The sequence below is a fragment of the Pelodiscus sinensis genome, chromosome 4, assembly GCF_049634645.1.
Source record: "Pelodiscus sinensis isolate JC-2024 chromosome 4, ASM4963464v1, whole genome shotgun sequence".
NCBI lineage: Eukaryota > Metazoa > Chordata > Testudines > Trionychidae > Pelodiscus > Pelodiscus sinensis.
Window position 1 is genome coordinate 134,074,487 of NC_134714.1, and position 19,384 is coordinate 134,093,870.

Consider the following 19,384-nt stretch of genomic DNA (forward strand, 5'->3'; position numbering starts at 1 on the left):
TAGAAGGGTATGCATATAGAATCATAGAATCATAGAATCATAGGACTGGAAGGGACCTCAAGAGGTCATCTATTCCAGCCCCCCGCCCTCAAGGCAGGACCAAGCTCCGTCTACACCATCCCTGACAGATGTCTATCTAACCTGTTCTTAAATATCTCCAGAGAGGGAGATTCCACCCCCTCCCTTGGCAATTTATTCCAATATTTGACCACCCTGACAGTTAGGAATTTTTTCCTAATGTCCAATCTAAACCTCCCCTGCTGCACTTTAAGCCCATTACTCCTTGTCCTGTCCTCAGAAACCAAGAGGAACAAATTTTCTCCTTCCTCCTTGTGTCACCCTTTTAGATATTTGAAAACCGCTATCATGTCCCCCCTTAATCTTCTTTTTTCCAAACTAAACAAGCCCAGTTCATGAAGCCTGGCTTCATAGGTCATGTTCTCTAAACCTTTAATCATTCTTGTCGCTCTTCCCTGTACCTCTGGGGGCGCACGGGGAGGGGACTGAGCAGCTGGATCTCCAGCCAGCTCTGGAAGTGCACGGGGAGGGGGCTTCCCCCTGCTAGCTCTGGGGGTGCACGGGGAGGGGGCTGAGCATGGGTGGATGAGGATGGGTGGTTGGATACATAAAGGTACAGGTGTGTAAAGGCACAGGTGGATGAAGGGTGCATCTTGGGATAGATGGGGTGTATATTGGGATAGATAGATAGATAGATAGATAGATAGATAGATAGATAGATAGATAGATAGATAGATAGATAGATAGAGGGGGTGTGTGGGGATAGATAGATAGATAGATAGATAGATAGATAGATAGATAGATAGATAGATAGATAGATGGGGTGGATGGGAATAGATAGATAGATAGATAGATAGATAGATAGATAGATAGATAGATAGATAGATAGTGTGTATGGGGATAGATAGATAGATAGATAGATAGATAGATAGATAGATAGATAGATAGATAGATAGATAGATAGAGGGGGTGGATGGGGATAGATAGATAGATAGATAGATAGATAGATAGATAGATAGATAGATAGATAGATGGTGTGTATGGGAATAGATAGATAGATAGATAGAGGGGGTGGATGGGGATAGATAGATAGATAGATAGATAGATGGTGTGTATGGGGATAGATAGATAGACAGACAGAATGCATGTGGAGCTAGATGGGGTGTGTATAAGGATGGATAGAGGGATACAGTGCTTAATTTGTAATGCAAGACACAGCAAGGCTTAAGCAATAAGGAACCAGGACTCACGATTTTCTTACATTCATAACTGACACTAGGGACAAGGAGTCCTGTGGCACCTTATAGACTAACAGATGGATTGGAGCATAAGCAGATGCACGAAGTGGGTCTTTACCCACGAAAGCTCACGCTCCAATCCATCTGTTAGTCTCTAAGGTGCCACAGGGCTCCTCTTCGCTTTTGCAGATCCAGACTAACAGGGCTGCCCCTCTGATACACAGCTGGCATGGTGAGCCCAGAGGTGCTGGCCCAGAGACGCCAGGACAGCGGGTGCCGGGCTCTGCGCTGCTGGGCCGGGGGGGGGGGGGCAGGCTCTGAACTGTGGGCCCAGGGGGTGGCTGGCCGGGGGGGAGCGGGCTTGGGGGTGCTGCCGGGACGGGGGTGCTGGATTTAGGGGTGCCAGCCGGGGGTGGCAGGCCGGGGAGGGGGCCGGACCCGGGGGTGCCGGGCCGGTAACTGGGTGTCTGCCTTGCAGCCCGGCCGGGCGCGGCGGCAGGAGCGAGGCCACGGGGACAGGCGCGGGGCTGGCGCTGCCCGGCGCGCGGGGGACTCTAATAACAAAGGCAACTTCCTGTTCCCAGCCTGCTCGGCTGCGAGAGCCGCCAGCTGCCGGGCGGGGGCAGGGCCGGTCCCAGCGCCAGAGCCCCCTCCAAGGGGGGGGGTGCAAAGGAGCCGGGGTGAGTGGGGGGCCGGGCCGGGGGCGGCGGTCAGAGCGGAGGGGGCGCAGCAGCAGCAGGGGCAGGAAATTGCAGCCTGTGGGAAGTGGGCAAAGGGGATCGGGGCGAGGGGGGGCGGTGCAGCCAGCTCTGGGGGTGCACGGGGAGGGGGCTGCCCCCTGCCAGCTCTGGGGGTGCACGGGGAGAGGACTGAGCAGTTGGACCTCCAGCCAGCTCTGGGGGTGCACGGGGAGGGGGCTTCCCCCTGCCAGCTCTGGGGGTGCACGGGGAGGGGGCTTCCCCCTGCCAGCTCTGGGGGTGCACGGGGAGGGGGCTGAGCAGTGGGATCTCCAGCCAGCTCTGGGGGTGCACGGGGAGGGGGCTTCCCCCTGCCAGCTCTGGGGGTGCACGGGGAGGGGGCTTCCTCCTGCCAGCTCTGGGGGTGCACGGGGAGGGGACTGAGCAGCTGGATCTCCAGCCAGCTCTGGGGGTGCACGGGGAGGGGACTGAGCAGCTAGATCTCCAGCCAGCTCTGGGGGTGCACGGGGAGGGGGCTGCCCCCTGCCAGCTCTGGGGGTGCACGGGGAGGGGACTGAGCAGCTGGATCTCCAGCCAGCTCTGGGGGTGCACGGGGAGGGGACTGAGCAGCTGGATCTCCAGCCAGCTCTGGGGGTGCACGGGGAGGGGACTGAGCAGTTGGATCTCCAGCCAGTTCTGGGGGTGCATGGAGAGGGGGCTGCCCCCTACCAGCTCTGGGGGTGCACGGGGAGGGGGCTGAGTAGCTGGACCTCCAGCCAGCTCTGGGGGTGCACGGGCATGGGGCTGCCCCCTGCTAGCTCTGGGGGTGCACGGGGATGGGGCTGCCCCCTGCCAGCTCTGGGGGTGCACGGGGAGGGGGCAATAGCAGCTGGACCCCCAGCCAGCTCTGGGGGTGCATGGAGGTTCCTGGTGTCTCCTGGCACTAGATGTGCTGGACACAGTGGGACTTTCTGCCCCCATTCACACCACTAATGCCCTCTGCCTGCCCAGCCCTCAGGGCAGGAACTCTGCCCCCCCCCCCCCCGACTTTCTGTCTGTCTGTCCGGCCATCCCCCTTGTCCATAATACTTTTCAGCCAATTATAACTCCCCCCACCCCCCACCCCTATGAAGAGGCAGTTTTCAGGGAGCCCCTTCCGCTCTGGCTCCCAGCCCCCCAGATGTTTGCCCTGACCTGGGGTGCGTCCGTCCGTGCAGGTGCCGGGGCTGCGATGGAGGAGTGGGCGCTGCTGGATGAGAGGCAGAGGGAGCTCTACAGGGACGTCATGCAGGAGAACTACGGAGATGCCATCTCGCTCGGTGAGGGGCCAAGGCGGGGGGCGGGGGGCATCAGCTCCCTAGGGCTGCAGGCAGAGGGATTGTCACCCGACATCTCCTTCCCGTGGGCTGATCCAGTCCCGGGCTCTCTCCTCCAGCCCTGCTCCCCCCTTCCCACAGTGTCCCTGGGCCTGCCCTGCTCCCCCCCCCCCATGCCCCGGGCTCTCCCCAACTGCCTCTTTCCCACAGTGCATCTGGGGCACCCCCTCCCCACAATCCCCTGCCCACCTGTTCCTCCCTCAGTGCCCCACTGGGCTGTCTTTGATCACCCCGATCCTTTCAGAACGGGACGCCTCTGCGCAGAAGGCATTGCTGCTGACGTGCCTAAGCGTGGTGCTGACGCGCCTCCCCGCAGACGCCGGGCGCGGGCACACCAGCACGTGCTAGCTACGGTCCAGAGAACTGCCGAGTTGAAGGACAGTCGCGATCTATCTGGTTCCATCACCGTAGCATCTGGGCACCTCATGCCCCTAGTGCATTTAACCTCCTATCACCACGGTGAGGCAGAGCTTTTCGCCCCCGTGGGGAAACTCGGGCATGGAACGGCTAAATGACTCGCCCATGGTCATAGAGGAAATATGTGGCAGAGCGAGGAACTGGCTAGCATCCTATAAACATTGGGCCAGCCTTCCTCTATGCCAGATAACGCCGTTGGGGGTGAAGTTGGCAGAAGTTTTTGGAGTGACAGATTTCTTGAAAAATGGCCTTTTTTCAAAATAGTTATTTTCATGAAAAATGTGGTGTTAAAAACCATTTTTTAAAGTTTTTTTTTAACAGAAGTGAGAAATGAGCAATGGAAGGGTTTTTCCATTTTCCATGTTGGTGGTGACGTGGAAGAAAGAGAGAAAAATGTCAACAATTAACAATTTTCAACAGAAAAATGTCATAGATTTCCATTTAATCTGGCGCGTTTTTAAGTGAAAAATGAAAATTAGCACTTAAAAATATGAAAAAACATTTTAAAAACGAAGAATTTTCAGCATAGTAAGTACCCCTGCTTCTGGAACTTCCACTCCGAGTCATCTGATGAAGTGGATTTTACTCATGAAAGCTTATTCCCAAATCAGTTTGAGGTGCCACAGGACTCTTCATTGTTTTAACATAGAAAATGTTCATGGCAAATTCGTGAGGGCTTTTTTATTCTGCTCTTTTCAAAAACGTGGGAAATGATTTTTTTTTCAAATTTTATTTTTTCTATTTAGTCTCCTTTTTCTGTGGGAGGGGAAGAGGGAAAGCCCTCAACGAATTAAAAAGTGGACATTTATATGTAGCTATGTCAAAGAACACCTGAAGAGTTCTGCACAGCTCAAAAGTTTCTTTCTCACACCACAAGAAATGGATCCAATAAAAGATATTACCTCATTTTACAATTGGAAATGTTAATGGAATATTAAAACAAATATTTTTTTGTTTAACAAAAAAGTGAAGAAAATCAGTAGAGTCAGTTTCTAAAATTTCCTGGCCAGCCCCTTTTTCTTTGGAAAATTTAAAAGGGGGCGGGGGGAGGGGAAATTTCACAACAATGTTTGGGTTTCAAAAAAGTACTTTTCTAAAAACGGAAAACTTGTGTTGTTTTTCAGATTTCTTTTCCTCATTTCCTCCACCTTTGCTGTGGCAAAATGAATGAAAGGAAATAAAGGAGAAAAATCCCTCAAACTTTAGAAAATGAACGTTTTCCAAACTGAGTTATTTTTTTAAACATTCTATGTTTTTTTTCATGATGAACTTAGAAAATGATCTGTCTTTTCCAGTTTCCTCCCCCATCTCCCAATTCCTCTCCTTTTTTCTACAAAAAATAGAGATGGGAGGAGGAAATGGGCGGGGGGGGGGGGGGGGGACCAAAACAGGATGATGGAAAATTTTAGGTTTAAAAAAGTTATTTTTAAAAAACAAAATTACATGGAATTGGGTTTTCAACTTCCATTTTTTCCATTTTCCCCTTTCCTTTTTATTGTAGAGAAATAAAAAAAATGGGGAAAACAAGAAAAACTTCAAAAATAAATGTTTTCAAGGCCATTATTTTGGGGGGGGTTATTTTTAAAAATTGTAATTTTTAATTTTAATTAAAAAAAATTAATGAAGAGGAGAAAAGAAAATGGATTTTTTTTAAAGTTTTTCCTCCCTCATTTCTTACCCTTTTTCCATGGCAAGTTGGGGGGGGGGGATTTATTTATTTATATTCTATTAGTTTTGATACAATTAATGTAATACAAACATTACATATTTTATTTTTATTGCTTTGGCTTGTATAATATGTAATACAATATACATCATTAACAGAGGTTGGGAAGGATTTAATTTTTATCATTAAATGTTGCTAAATTTCCTTCTTCCCATATACGCACAAACCGACAAAAAATGTTTCCATTGATGGTCATCAAAATTTGCAGATCGAGTAAGACTTTATAGGCAAACTCCAACTCTTTAGATTTTTGAATGAGTGAATTGTTACTTCGGGTATTGTAGCATGTGACACTGACAATTTGTGTTTAGCAGACGTAAAGCTTTAACATTTGTCTGACACGTTCTCCTTAATTTCCCATAATTGAAAATTGCGGGGGGAGGGGAAATGTTTTAAGGCCCCTTTGAACAGTTGTGAAAATGTAAATGGATAAACATCTAAAAGTTTAAAAATCAACATTGATATTATATTGCAAAATTATAAAAAAAAATAATTCTACCAAGTGATATTAGACCCTTTTTTCTTGCCACTTAAATACACTGGCAGATGTTTGGATTATTACAGAATAGTGAAGGCATTGTGCTTATATTGTGTTATATGCTTTTTTCATGCTTCTCCCTTCTCTATCCAGGGTCAGCTACTTTTGTAGCAGGATAATAGAATATACTGGGAAATGTGTTGGTTATTATGTAACAGTGGAAGTACTTGTCAATTACTGTTGTATCAGGATTCATGAAATAGGCAAGGCTCTTTTTGTGTTTGTGGACAGCCCCATGTGTGTCCTGCCATGGAATTCGGTGCATGGAGATGCTCTTGGCCCTCCACGCACAATCCTAGTGAGCCCTGCTGGGAAGATAACAAACCTGCTTTCCTCCCGCTGGCAGGATTCCCTGTTCCCAAACCAGCTGGGATCTCCTGGATGGAGCGAGGGGAAGAGCCGTGTGGCCCGGATCTCCAGGGCTCTGAGGAACAGGAGATCCCAGGTGAGCACCAAGTGACACCATCCAGGAGTGATGGGAAAAGCTGGGATCCTTCTGGCTTCCATCGGCCCTACCTGACTCCTGGCCTTCCCCGGCCTTTCTCGGGGGGCTCCATGGGCCCTTGGAGCAGAACCGGCCCCTCCCCTCGGGGGAGGTAACACTGACCCCAGGGAGGTGGGTGTGCATGGGGCTGGAGGGATCGCTGGCATGGGGATGGGGATGGATGGATGGAGAAGGGGACTGTAAGGGGGTGGAGAGAGGGAGGGATAGATGAGACATGTATGGGGTGGACGATAGGGATATGATTGGTTAACTGGGGTTTTCCACACCTAGTGGGCGAGTGTAAGGATGGATGGATGAGTGTGTGGGGGTGGATGAAGGGAGTGGACGTGTGTAGGAAGGACAGGTATTGGGACGCACCGCTGGAGGGGCTGGGAGTGGAGGAGGGGTCTGTGCAAGGACAGGTGGGTGGATGGTGTGGGGATGGGTGTGCACAGGGAGGGAGGGAGGGAGAGAGGGATGGGGGCTTACAACAATGGGTCAGTGGGGGGTTTGTGGAGACAGAGGGAGGGGTGAAGAAATGGGTGGGTGTTTACAGGGCTAGATGGGCTGGAAGGGGGAGCAGGTGCGGAGGGAGGGGTGGCGTGTATATGCGGATGGGTGTTCACGGAGTGGCAGCCCTCTCTGGCGCAGGCGTGCCCGGTGTGTCAGTGACAGCCCTCTCTGGCGTGGGCGTGAGCCCTGCCTGTGCCCTCGCCGTGCCCGGTGTGTCAATAGCAGCCCTCTCTGGCGTGGGCGTGAGCCCTGCCTGTGCCCTCGCCGTGCCCGGCTTGTCAATGGCAGCCCTCTCTGGCACGGGCGTGAGCCCTGCCTGTGCCCTCGCCGTGCCCGGTGTGTCAATAGCAGCCCTCTCTGGCGTGGGCGTGAGCCCTGCCTGTGCCCTCGCCATGCCCGGCGTGTCAGTGGCAGCCCTCTCTGGCGCGGGCGTGAGCCCTGCCTGTGCCCTCGCCGTGCCCGGCGTGTCAATAGCAGCCCTCTCTGGCACGGGCGTGAGCCCTGCCTGTGCCCTCGCCGTGCCTGGCGTGTCAATAGCAGCCCTCTCTGGCACGGGCGTGAGCCCTGCCTGTGCCCTCGCCGTGCCTGGCGTGTCCGTGGCAGCCCTCTCTGGCACGGGCGTGAGCCCTGCCTGTGCCCTCGCCGTGCCTGGCGTGTCAATGGCAGCCCTCTCTGGCGCGGGCGTGAGCGCTGCCTGTGCCCTCGCCGTGTCCGGCGTGTCCGTGGCAGCCCTCTCTGGCGTGGGCGTGAGCCCTGCCTGTGCCCTCGCCGTGCCCGGCGTGTCCGTGGCAGCCCTCTCTGGCGTGGGCGTGAGCCCTGCCTGTGCCCTCGCCGTGCCTGGCGTGTCCGTGGCAGGCCGCAAGCCCTGCCTGTGCCCTCGCCGTGCCCGGCGTGTCCGTGGCAGGCCGCAAGCCCTGCCTGCACTCTTGCTGTGTCTCCCAGCAGGCGAGGGGACAGCGAGCGACAATGAGGATGAGGAGGCGGCGGAGCCTCCCCGGCAGGAGGAAGAGTCTCCGGGGCCGGATGCCCCCAGCCACCCTGACTGGGCCGAAGCCTGCGAGAGCTTGTGCCGGCCCCCGCAGCGGGGGGGCCGCTGGGGCCCCTATGGCCGGCGGCGGCGGGTCAGCACCGCCCCGCGGGCCCAGCCCCGCTTCTTCGACTGCCCCGACTGCGGGAAACGCTTCACGCTGAGCTCCCACCTCATCCGGCACCAGCGGGTGCACACGGGCGAGCGGCCCTTCGCCTGCGGGGTGTGCGGGAAGAGCTTCTCGCAACGCTCGGACCTCGGCCGCCACCAGCGCACCCACACGGGCGAGAAACTCTACCGCTGCACCCAGTGCCAGAAGAGCTTCAGCGAGAGCTCCCACCTCATCCGCCACCAGATCATCCACTCCGGCGAGAAGCCCTTCAAGTGCAACGTCTGCGGCAAGAGCTACGGCGACAGCTCCTACCTGGCCGTGCACCAGCGGGCCCACACCGGCGCCCGCCCCTACCGCTGCCCCCTCTGCGGCAAGAGCTTCGGGCGCAGCTCCACCCTCATCCGCCACCAGCGCGTCCACGCCGGCGACAGCACCAGCGCCACGGGCCAGCCCGCCCTGCCCACGCCGCCGCCCCCGCCCCGGCCCAACGCCCGCCACCTCCGGATAGTGGGCTGGCAGTGGGGGGTGGAGTGAAGGGAGGGGCCGCTTGGGACGTGATCGGTCACCATTGGGGGGTTGATTACCATGGTGACTGGTCAGTACGGAGAGACTTGGTGGGCTGGTTACCCTGGTGACTGGTCCATATGGAGGGGTTTGTTGGACTGGTTATGCTGGTGACTGGTCCCTACACAGAGGCTTGGTGTGTTGGTTACCATGGTGACCGGTCACTATGGAAACGCTTGGTGGGCTGGTTACCCTAGTGACCGGTCACTATGGAAGCGCTTGGTGGGCTGGTTACGCTGCTGACTGGTCCCTACAGAGGGCTTGGTGTGCTGGTTACCATGGTAACTGGTCACTAAGCTGGGGATTGGTAGTTCAGTAGCCATGGTGACTGACCACTGATGGGGATTGGTTAGTTGCTAGAGGGAGGATTGCCTGTCCGGTTCCCAAGGACGATGGGTCACTATGAGAGAAGGAGGGGATGGGTGGTTTGATTACCACGGCAATTGTTGCTAAGGAGTCAATTGGTTCTTTGGTTGCTAGGGGAAACTTGTCAGTCAGAAGTAGGTGGGCCGACAGTCTGTTCCCTGGGTGTGGGGGGTGCGCGAGGCTCCAGCTGGGGCCTGCTCGGCCTAGCGCCATTGGGTCAGTGGGGCCAGGCCCTAGCTGGGTCGCTTGGCCTAGCGCCATTGGGTCAGTGGGGCCAGGCCCTAGCTGGGTCACCCGGCCTAGCGCCATTGGGTCAGTGGGGTCAGGCCCTAGCTGGATCACTCGGCCTAGCGCCATTGGGTCAGTGGGGCCAGGCCCTAGCTGGGGTCGCTCGGCCTAGCGCCATTGGGTCAGTGGGGTCAGGCCCTAGCTGGGGTCGCTCGGCCTAGCGCCATTGGGTCAGTGGGGTCAGGCCCTAGCTGGGGTCGCTCGGCCTAGCGCCATTGGGTCAGTGGGGTCAGGCCCTAGCTGGGTCACTCGGCCTAGCGCCATTGGGTCAGTGGGGCCAGGCCCTAGCTGGGGTCGCTCGGCCTAGCGCCATTGGGTCAGTGGGGCCAGGACCTAGCTGGGGTCACTCGGCCTAGCGCCATTGGGTCAGTGAGGTCAGGCCCTAGCTGGGGTCACTCGGCCTAGCGCCATTGGGTCAGTGAGGTCAGGCCCTAGCTGGGTCACTTGGCCTAGCGCCATTGGGTCAGTGGGGCCAGGCCCTAGCTGGGTCACTCGCCTAGCGCCATTGGGTCAGTGGGGCCAGGACCTAGCTGGGGTCACTCGGCCTAGCGCCATTGGGTCAGTGGGGCCAGGCCCTAGCTGGGGTCATTTGGCCTAGCGCCATTGGGTCAGTGGGGCCAGGACCTAGCTGGGTCACTCGGCCTAGCGCCATTGGGTCAGTGGGGCCAGGACCTAGCTGGGGTCACTCGGCCTAGCGCCATTGGGTCAGTGGGGCCAGGCCCTAGCTGGGGTCATTTGGCCTAGCGCCATTGGGTCAGTGGGGCCAGGCCCTAGCTGGGTCACTCGGCCTAGCGCCATTGGGTCAGTGGGGCCAGGACCTAGCTGGGTCACTCGGCCTAGCGCCATTGGGTCAGTGGGGCCAGGTCCTAGCTGGGGTCATTTGGCCTAGCGCCATTGGGTCAGTGGGGCCAGGACCTAGCTGGGTCACTCGGCCTAGCGCCATTGGGTCAGTGGGGCCAGGTCCTAGCTGGGATTCCTCGGCTGTGACTCTGTGGGAGCCGGAGGGGGGGGGGGTGGACCACGTAGAGGTGCTATTCGGCCATGGCTCCATTTGGGTGAGTGGGGCCACACCACGCAGGGGTATTAATCGGCCGGGGGTCAGTGGGGCCGGACCACACGGGTGTTAATTGGCCGGGCTCCATGGGGATCAGCGCGTCGCTGGCTGCCAGCAGCCAGCCATGTATCCTGGACGTTCTCAGACTTGTGACACTATAACCCGACTGATCTTTCTATTTATTTACGGTTCCCTGGCCCGTGCCCGCAGCGTGTCCTAGGTTTGCCTAGCTTAGATTGTAAGCCGACGGGGGCAGGAACCTTTCTTTTCTAGACCTCTGTCCGAGCTCTGTGCACAGCCACTGGGACGCGGAAATGTTTAATAATAATAAAAACCTAACGACGAGTCACCTCGCAGCCCATCCCTCCCAGCGCCAATCGCCACCCAGTCCACGGCCCGCACCCCGGGATCGGAGCCAGCACAGAGAGCCCTTGGGGTCTGGACTACTTAGTTTGGACAGGGCTGTTGCTTATATGCAAGCCTTCTTCTGGGTAATCAGCCCTAGCACCCTGTGTCTGGTTCCCAAGGGGCAGGGGGTGATGGGCTGTCATAGCACAGTGTGCCCAGGAGGGGGCTGTGCAAACTCACGCCTCCCAGCACACCTGCCTTTGGGGTGAGCGGTTCCCAAAGGACCCCCATGGCCTGAAGCTGGGGAGGTTACGCAAGGAAACCTGGGAGCCAGCTCTCCTGGGTTCTAGCCCAACAGGGGAAACTGAGGCAGGAACCAGGGCACAGAAAGATACCAGGAGCCCTGTTCTAATAGCCCCTCCAGAGCCTGGGAGCTAGCCCAGGAGTCCTTGCTCCCTACCCCTACCCACTAGACCCCACTCTGCTTCCCGAGCCAGGTAGAGAACCCAGGGGTCCAGGACTCTCACCCCCACAGTAACAAGTGGAATGGAAAACAGGAGCGGGATCCTGCAGCTCCCGGGTGGGTCGGGCCAGGCGGAAATCGAAGCAACAGAGGCGGAAAAACGGCCTGCCTGTCGGGTGCCAGGTGCTTCCCCGCCCCATGCCCGGCCACCTGGCTGCCTCCACCCCCTGGGTCTGGATTCTTGGAAAGAATACACCATAAGCTGTTCCGGTCAGACCAGTTCTGCCAGACAGCTCACCTGCCCCATAGCGCCCCCTAAGGGGAGCGGTCCCCTGCCCTGGGGCTGGATCGGACCCAGCACCCCCTCCAGGGGAAAGACCCATATCTCTCATGCCACTTTCCAGTCCCCATGCAGGCAGGTTTACAAAAAGGAAATTCTCTAGAATAAATAAAGGTGACGGTGAGGGGAAAACCGGCTGAGAGTCCTGGCAGGTGCTAAGTTCCAGGCAGAGAGGAAAGAGGCTGGGTGCATTGTTTGCTTTTACCCCATCGTAAAACACTCTATGATTTCCGGCTAGACACTCTTACAGTTCCTGTTTGTAGCAGGGGATGTGCTCTCTGCAGGCTCCCAGCCCCATACCCGAGATGGTACCGGGTGTGGACAAAATTGGGGGGGGGGTTGGTTTTGAGTGTGGGAATGGAACCCAGGAGTCCCAGTTCCCAGCTCCCCTATTCAACGCCACTAGCCATCCAGAGCTGGGGACTGAACCCAGAAATCCTGGCTCCCGCCAATGTTCCCTGTAAGCTGAGTGCTTGGGCGACCACTCAGCTGCTTAGCAGAGCCCCACAGCTAGCATGCCTTGGTGCACCTAATAAAATTTATTCCACACATGGGTGGAAAACATTAGACTGCTGAGTCCCACTCCTCTGCTGTAACCCACCAGACCCTGTTCCCCTCCCAGAGCCAATAATAAAACCCAGGGCTACAGCTACACTGCAGAGTTTTTGCACAAAACCAGCCGTTTTTGCACAAAAACTCGCAGAGTGTCCACATTACAAGTGCATTTTTGCACAAGAAAAAGTACAGTCGATCGCCAGAAGACAGGGCTTTTTGCGCAAGAGTTACTCTTTCCACAAGGAATACGCCTTTTTGTGTTAGAGCTGTTGCACAAAAAGGCGCGTGTGGACGGACAACAGGGGTTTCTGCGCAAGAAACCCCTATCAGCAAAAGCACAGGTGCTCTCTGATGGCCATTCACAGAATGGCCGTCAGAGCTTTCTTGCACAAGAGCATCCGTGGCAATGCGGATGTGGCAGTGTGGACGTGCTCTTGCACAAGAGGTTTTTGTGGAACATCTCTTCCACAAACAGTTCTGGCTTCCGGGCCTTCCCTGCTTTCAGCTGACTCAGCTTCCCCACCAGCGACTGGAGGTGTGTGTGGCGGGGAAGGAAGTAATTCTGTATTTGATGTCAGTGGGGGGTCTGGGAAGGGCAAGGAAGTGACCTCACTATGCAAATGAGTGGGCAAGACCAGGATGCCTTGGGATGTTCAGTCCTGGACATGGGAGAGTCCTCTCATGCCAAAGCTGCCTGGAAATCACCCTCTACTCAGAGCAAACCCCTGTGCTGGAGTGGGGAGGGATTTGCCCCACTGGACCTTCACAGGAAGAGATGTGATTCCTGTTTCCTCTTCTCACCATGAGTCACAATTGATGGGTCTGTGAGTCTTGTAGCTGAGCACACAGGACCCCCCCCCCCCCCCCCAGAGCTGGCAGGCTGGGGTAATGGGGATGCAGGCTGAGGGGTGCTGATGGATGCACTTGGGGAGAGAGATGCGTGCATGCAAAGAGTGAGCCAGTGCTAGGAACACTTTGGTTTTTCGTTTGTTCTGCTGGGACCTCTCAGTTGCAGCTGCTGCTCCATTCCCAGGGCACAAGCTAGACCCCAGGAGTCCTGGCTGCCCCCCAGCTCTCGCTCACTAGACCCCACTCCCAGAACCAGAGCCAGACGTCCTGGCTGCCCCACAGCTCTCGCTCACTAGACCCCACTCCCAGAACCAGAGCCAGACGTCCTGGCTGCCCCACAGCTCTCGCTCACTAGACCCCACTCCCAGAACCAGAGCCAGACGTCCTGGCTGCCCCCCAGCTCTCGCTCACTAGACCCCACTCCCAGAACCAGAGCCAGACGTCCTGGCTGCCCCCCAGCTCTCGCTCACTAGACCCCACTCCCAGAACCAGAGCCAGACGTCCTGGCTGCCCCCCAGCTCTCGCTCACTAGACCCCACTCCCAGAACCAGAGCCAGACGTCCTGGCTGCCCCCCAGCTCTCGCTCACTAGACCCCACTCCCAGAACCAGAGCCAGACGTCCTGGCTGCCCCCCAGCTCTCGCTCACTAGACCCCACTCCCAGAACCAGAGCCAGACGTCCTGGCTGCCCCACAGCTCTCGCTCACTAGACCCCACTCCCAGAACCAGAGCCAGACGTCCTGGCTGCCCCACAGCTCTCGCTCACTAGACCCCACTCCCAGAACCAGAGCCAGACGTCCTGGCTGCCCCACAGCTCTCGCTCACTAGACCCCACTCCCAGAACCAGAGCCAGACGTCCTGGCTGCCCCACAGCTCTCGCTCACTAGACCCCACTCCCAGAACCAGAGCCAGACGTCCTGGCTGCCCCACAGCTCTCGCTCACTAGACCCCACTCCCCCCGCCCCCAGAACCAGGAACAGAACCCAGGAGTTCTGGCTCCACGCTCCTCTCCCCAGCTGGCTTCTTTCCTGCCCCCAGCTCACATTGTGGCTGGAAACCCGATCTGGTGAGGACGTGCAGCAACGCCAATCCCTGTCGGCTGGCACAGCCTGGGCACCTATTGTATCTGTCACAAAGGGACCCCACCCTGCCCCCTCCCGCACTGCCTCCCCCAGCCTTGGCCCCTTCTCATCCCACATTTCTCCCTTCAAGTCAGGGCCTGGCCTCCAGACCCCCCCCCCCCCCACTTGTGGGGTGGGTCAGGCTTCCTCTGGCCTCGGGCCCAGGGGCACGCTGCTCAAGGCTGGTGGAGGGGGATGGGAGTCCTGGGGGGAGGGGAGGAACGAGAAAGGGGGATTAGAGGGGTTGGCATGGGGAAGCATAGGGGAAGGAAGCAGCAGAGGCAAGAAGCCGAGACTGACAAAAGGCCAGAGAAGAAGGAAGAATCTTCAGGATATAACTCCCCCCCATCATGTGACTTTGGGACTTTCAGGCTGGGGTGTGCCCCCCTCCCTGTCCCATTCCCCACCCCATAGGAGGCGTGTGCCTTGGGGGGGGGCAGGTGGGGACAGGGCCCAGCCTGCCTATAAAGCAGCCACACACCTGGGGCTCAGGTAACAGCAGAAGCCTGGATCAAGAGGAGCACATGAGAAGCTCCCTGCTGACACAGCAAATTCAGTGAGGGTGGAGGGGTGGCTGGAATCAGCCCTGGGGGGCAAGAAGAGGAGATACCGGGATCAGCCACTAGAGGGTGACAGGAGACGTTGCTGCGATCAGCCACCAGGGGGCAACCGGCGACGTTGCTGGGACACACCACTAGGGGGCGACAGGAAAATAGATTGGGAGCTAAATCTTGATTGGCACCCGCTGGATCCCAGCACTCCAGAAATGCCGCCCACCCTAGGTAAGTGCCCTTGCAGCAGGGTCTCTGGGAAGATTTAACTGAGCTTCAAGCACCTTTGCTCTTAACCCACTAGACCCCACTCCCCTCTGGCTCCCAGCTTCCCTGCTCTAATCACTAGACCCTGCTCCCTTTCAAGAGCCAAGGATGGACCCTCAAAATCCTGGCTTCCAACCCACCCCCTCTCTAACGCCCTACACCCCACTGCCCTCCCAGTGGGTAATGTATGATCCACAGCCTCCAATCCAAACCACTGTGTAAATCTGGTTCTGGATTTAATCGCTCCCCATCCTCTGGCTATTAGCAAATGCAGGGGCCCAACTGAGAGAGTCACATGGAAATTCCAGAGTGGAATATGGCTCTGCACTGGATTGGGGATCCATAAGGCAGACTAAATAGCAGAGAAGCCAGACAGGGATTCCTACAGGGGGCAGATGGCCGGTATAACCCAGAGTTGTGCGGGTAGAACCCCAGCAAAAGAGGCTGCTAGAGGAGGAGCCTGTGATAGACAAGAGCAGAGGGATGGTGGGGGCGGTGGAATCCCAGCAGAGGAAGAACTGGCTGCCATTGCCCAGAGCAGAAGGATGGTGGAGGCGTGGGATCCCAGCAGAGGAAAAAGTGGCTGCCATTGCCCAGAGTAGAGGGATGGTGGGGGCGGTGGGATCCCAGCAGAGGAAGAAGGGCTGCCATTACCCAGAGCAGAGGGATGGTGGGGGTGGTGGGATCCCAGCAGAGGAAGACGTGGCTGCCATTGCCCAGAGCAGAGGGATGGTGGGGGCGGTGGGATCCCAGCAGAGCAAGAAGTGGCTGCCATTGCTCAGAGCAGAGGGATGGTGGGGGCGGTGGGATCCCAGCAGAGGAAGAACTGGCTGCCATTGCTCAGAGCAGAGGGATGGTGGGGGCGGTGGGATCCCAGCAGAGCAAGAAGTGGCTGCCATTGCTCAGAGCAGAGGGATGGTGGGGGCGGTGGGATCCCAGCAGAGCAAGAAGTGGTTGCCATTGCCCAGAGCAGAGAGATGATGGCAGCCCAGCAAAAGTGTGTCTCCCGCTGAGGGAAAGTGCTGTGACTGGGCAGGCCAATGGCTGACTTGCCAACTAAGCCTCTCTCCCCCCTTACTCCTGCAGCCCAGAATCTGCTTGTGTCCCTGGTCCTGGTCCAGCTGGCCCGGCCCGACCCCAATCCCAGCGCTACGACTATCGCCCAGACTTACAACCTGGCCCGGCTGCTGCAGGCCAACTCTACAGCATTGCTCAACACCTACGTGAGTGCTGGGCCCCCAGGGTGCCAGGGGCTCTGTGGCCTCAGGAGGTCCGGGAAGTCATTGTCTCTAGCGCCCCAGAGGGGGAAGGCCTCCTGTCCCATCCCCCCCAAGTCAGTCACCCCACTCAGGGAAAACACAGATGACAGATTTCACTCCAGTCTCTTGGTGAGTCCTCCAAGGTCCCTCTCCCCCTGACGACTGGAGAGTGTGTGTGTGTGTGTGTGGGTGGGTGTGTGCGTATGTGTGGGAGGGTGTTTCAGCTGCCCCACCTGGGGTCCCTTGGCTCCATCCCCATCCCCAGCCCAGCCAATTACCCAGTCCACAGGCCTGGATCACAGCCATAGCCCAGAGCACAGGGATGGTGGGGGCGGTGGGATGTGGCCCAGACAGCAATTCTGCAGCTTGGATGTGCTGGTATGCCTGGACCCTGGGAATGCCAGAGTGCGGGACGGTGATGGGATAGGGTCTGAGGCTGCCCCTTTAGCCCCATGGGAATTCCCACCCCAGGCAGCCCCCCATCGCGCCCAGAGATGCCCTCCCCTTGGCATTCTGCTTCTGCATGTCCATACAGTCCCCATTCCAGGGTGGGGAAATTGGGGGGTGTTGGAAGGGGGTGTGCAGGGAGGATAGGATGCAATCTTGGGACAGAGCTGGGGGAGGAGACAGGTATTGGGGGAAGGATGGGAGTTGAGGTGGGGAGGCCGCTAGGCGAAGGCAGCACATGCCCTGACTCCCCACTGTTTGTGTTCCCCTCCCAGCTGAGCGCCCAGGGCTCCCCATTCAGCGACCCTGGTTTCAGCGCTGTGGGGCTGCGGTGGGCGGGCGTGCCAGTGGCCACCCTGCCGTTCCTGGCCTGGCGCACCATGGGCGACGCAGAGCGGCTGACACGGAGCTACGGGGCGTACGCTGCCTTTGACGCCTTCCTCCAGCTGGTGTGGGATGACCAAGCCGAGCTGTGCCCCGGTTGCTCTGAGCTGCTGGCCATGCTGGGCGCAGCCCGGGCCCGGACCCGAGGCCTCCTGGCCAACCTGACCTCCATTATGGCTACCATGGGAATCCCAGCGCCCCCTGCTGCAGACTCCTTGAGCTTGGAGGCGACTGGGGTGGGGGCATTTGAGAGGAAGTGCCGGGGCTATGTGGTGTGCCGGGAGTATCAGGGCTGGATTGACCGGACCGTGAGGGACTTCACACTACTCAAGGCCAAATACCCTGCCTAGGGGCTGCTGTCATGCCAGGCATTGCCTGTGAGTATAGAGACTGGGCCATACATTTCCTGTTGGCCCGGAGCATGGCCAGCATACTTCCTGTTGGCTAGGACATGGATTTCCTGTGATCCTCAATCCTGGGCCATGAACTTCCTGTTAACATATCAAGGGGGCTACGCACAACCTGTTGGCCTATGGCCTGTGCCATGCACTTCCTGTTGGCCTAGTGGATAGCCAATGCACTTCCTGTTGGCCTAGTGGATAGCCAATGCACTTCCTGTTGGCCTAGTGGATAGCCAATGCACTTCCTGTTGGCCTAGTGGATAGCCAATGCACTTCTTGTTGGGCTATGGCATAGACCATGCACTTCCTGTTGGCCTAGTAGATAGCCAATGCACTTCCGGTTGGGCTAGGGCTTAGACCATGTACTTCCTGTTGACCTAGTAGATAGCCAATGCACTTCCTGTTGGGCTATGGCTTAGACCATGCACTTCCTGTTGGCCTAGTAGATAACCAATGCACTTCCTGTTGGGCTATGGCTTAGACCATGCACTTCCTGTTGGCCTAGTAGATAGCCAATGCACTTCCTGTTGGGCTAGGGCTTAGACCATGTACTTCCTGTTGGCCTAGTAGATAGCCAATGCACTTCCTGTTGGGCTATGGCTTGGACCATGCACTTCCTGTTGGCCTAGTAGATAGCCAATGCACTTCCTGTTGGGCTATGGCTTGGACCATGCACTTCCTGTTGGCCTAGAGAATGGTCAATACACTTCCTGTTGACTTGACCGCACACTTCCTGTTCGTGTCTGCTTCAGGGAATCCATCATATGCATGGGGCCCAAATAAAATTATTGGCCTACTGGCTAGGCCATGCACTTCCTCTATGCCTGGAGGATGGCCAATGCACTTCCTGTTGTCCAATAACATGGCCCATGAACTTTCTGTCCTACATTTCCTATGAACCCTATTTCTTCCCCTCCATAGCAAAGATAAATGATTCGAAAGGGTTTTTTTTTTTTTTTTTTTTTTTTTGAGGGGTTGATGAGGTCAGTCGATTTTCCTCCTCACATCAGTTCTGGCCCAAACCGAGATGGGGAAAGTTCCTCTTGTGACAGATGTGATGATAATTATCACAGCAATAACACCCAGCTCTCATCCACAGACCTCAAAGCACTTCAAAGAGAGAGAAATATAATTAGCCCAAGTTTACCTATGGGGAAACTGAGTCACAGCCAGGGGACTTGCAGAGCCGGGGATAGAACCCAGGAGTCCTAAGGTCCACGGGTTTACGTCATAGGCCCCCAAATCCATTACAGTCGGCATGTGAACAGCATTAATAGATGTTTTAAAATCCCCTTGTGTTTATGTCCAAAAGAAACATGAATTTGGATTATTTATACTAATTAACAGACTAGCTGAATGTTGGCTTGAATTTGGGGCTTCTAATAGTTGGAGACCTCTTGAGGCCTTATCAAGGTGAAATTGCTGTAGGTTTACGGAAGGAAACCAAAATACATGTTCCAAAAGCACTTTATAAAGTGACGTGAGACTCCAAGCCAGTGCAGACATGCAGCTGCCTCCAGGGGTTGGACAGCTTGGGAAGAGCCGCCCAGAAATGCTGCATCAGGCTGTAATGAAGCCTAAAACTTGATGCCTTAAAAGTCATTGTCAAATGTCTTGTTACTTGTGTAATTTCCTCGGATTGCCTATAAATGTACTGATTTTAGTGGCTGTGACTGCTTGATTGTTACAGTAAGCCTAGCTGCTACTACTGTACAACACATTTGTCTCTCTCTACTCTGTATCCGCTCGTGGTTGGCATTTCATTGGTGAGCGGGTAGCCTCACGTACAGCAAGGAGGTTCTCGGCCTTAAAAACATGGGTTGCTTCCGTTTGAACTCCGGGGAATCTCTGTTAGCAGTACAGGGCATATGACACACAGAGGAGCAATTCTGAGTCTAGCCAGTGGAGGGGAATGCTTCTCCCTCACAAGTACCCACTCATGTCTCTTTGTAATTGTGTCACGAGATTTTTTTTTTAAATTGGTGTTTTTGACACCCAATAA

At 56.3% G+C, this 19,384-nt stretch overlaps 2 protein-coding genes across 2 annotated transcripts in view; both read left to right on the forward strand.

Annotated features, from left to right (window-relative positions):
• Positions 1-1,794: 1,794 nt before the first annotated feature.
• Positions 1,795-19,384, forward strand: part of LOC142829296 (uncharacterized) — a 53,134-nt gene continuing 35,544 nt past the window's right edge. Inside the window, exons 1-4 of the mRNA XM_075928715.1 lie at positions 1,795-1,936; positions 3,151-3,252; positions 6,337-6,435; positions 7,930-8,546. Coding sequence (XP_075784830.1) covers positions 3,165-3,252; positions 6,337-6,435; positions 7,930-8,546 — 804 coding nt within the window. The 5' untranslated portion in view covers positions 1,795-1,936; positions 3,151-3,164. The remainder of the gene's footprint in view (positions 1,937-3,150; positions 3,253-6,336; positions 6,436-7,929; positions 8,547-19,384) is intronic.
• LOC102462786 (cardiotrophin-2-like) lies at positions 14,694-17,331 on the forward strand. Its single transcript, XM_025190330.2, has 3 exons — positions 14,694-14,855; positions 15,978-16,114; positions 16,873-17,331. The coding sequence occupies exons 1-3, from the start codon at positions 14,840-14,842 to the stop codon at positions 17,329-17,331; spliced, it is 612 nt and encodes a 203-aa protein (XP_025046115.2). The 5' UTR covers positions 14,694-14,839.

Bases quoted from the DNA above. Each gene is read 5' to 3' on its own strand.
- LOC102462786 (XM_025190330.2), top strand. The intron at 16,115-16,872 runs GTGAGTGCTGGG...TTCCCCTCCCAG, and splicing joins CAGCATTGCTCAACACCTAC to CTGAGCGCCCAGGGCTCCCC.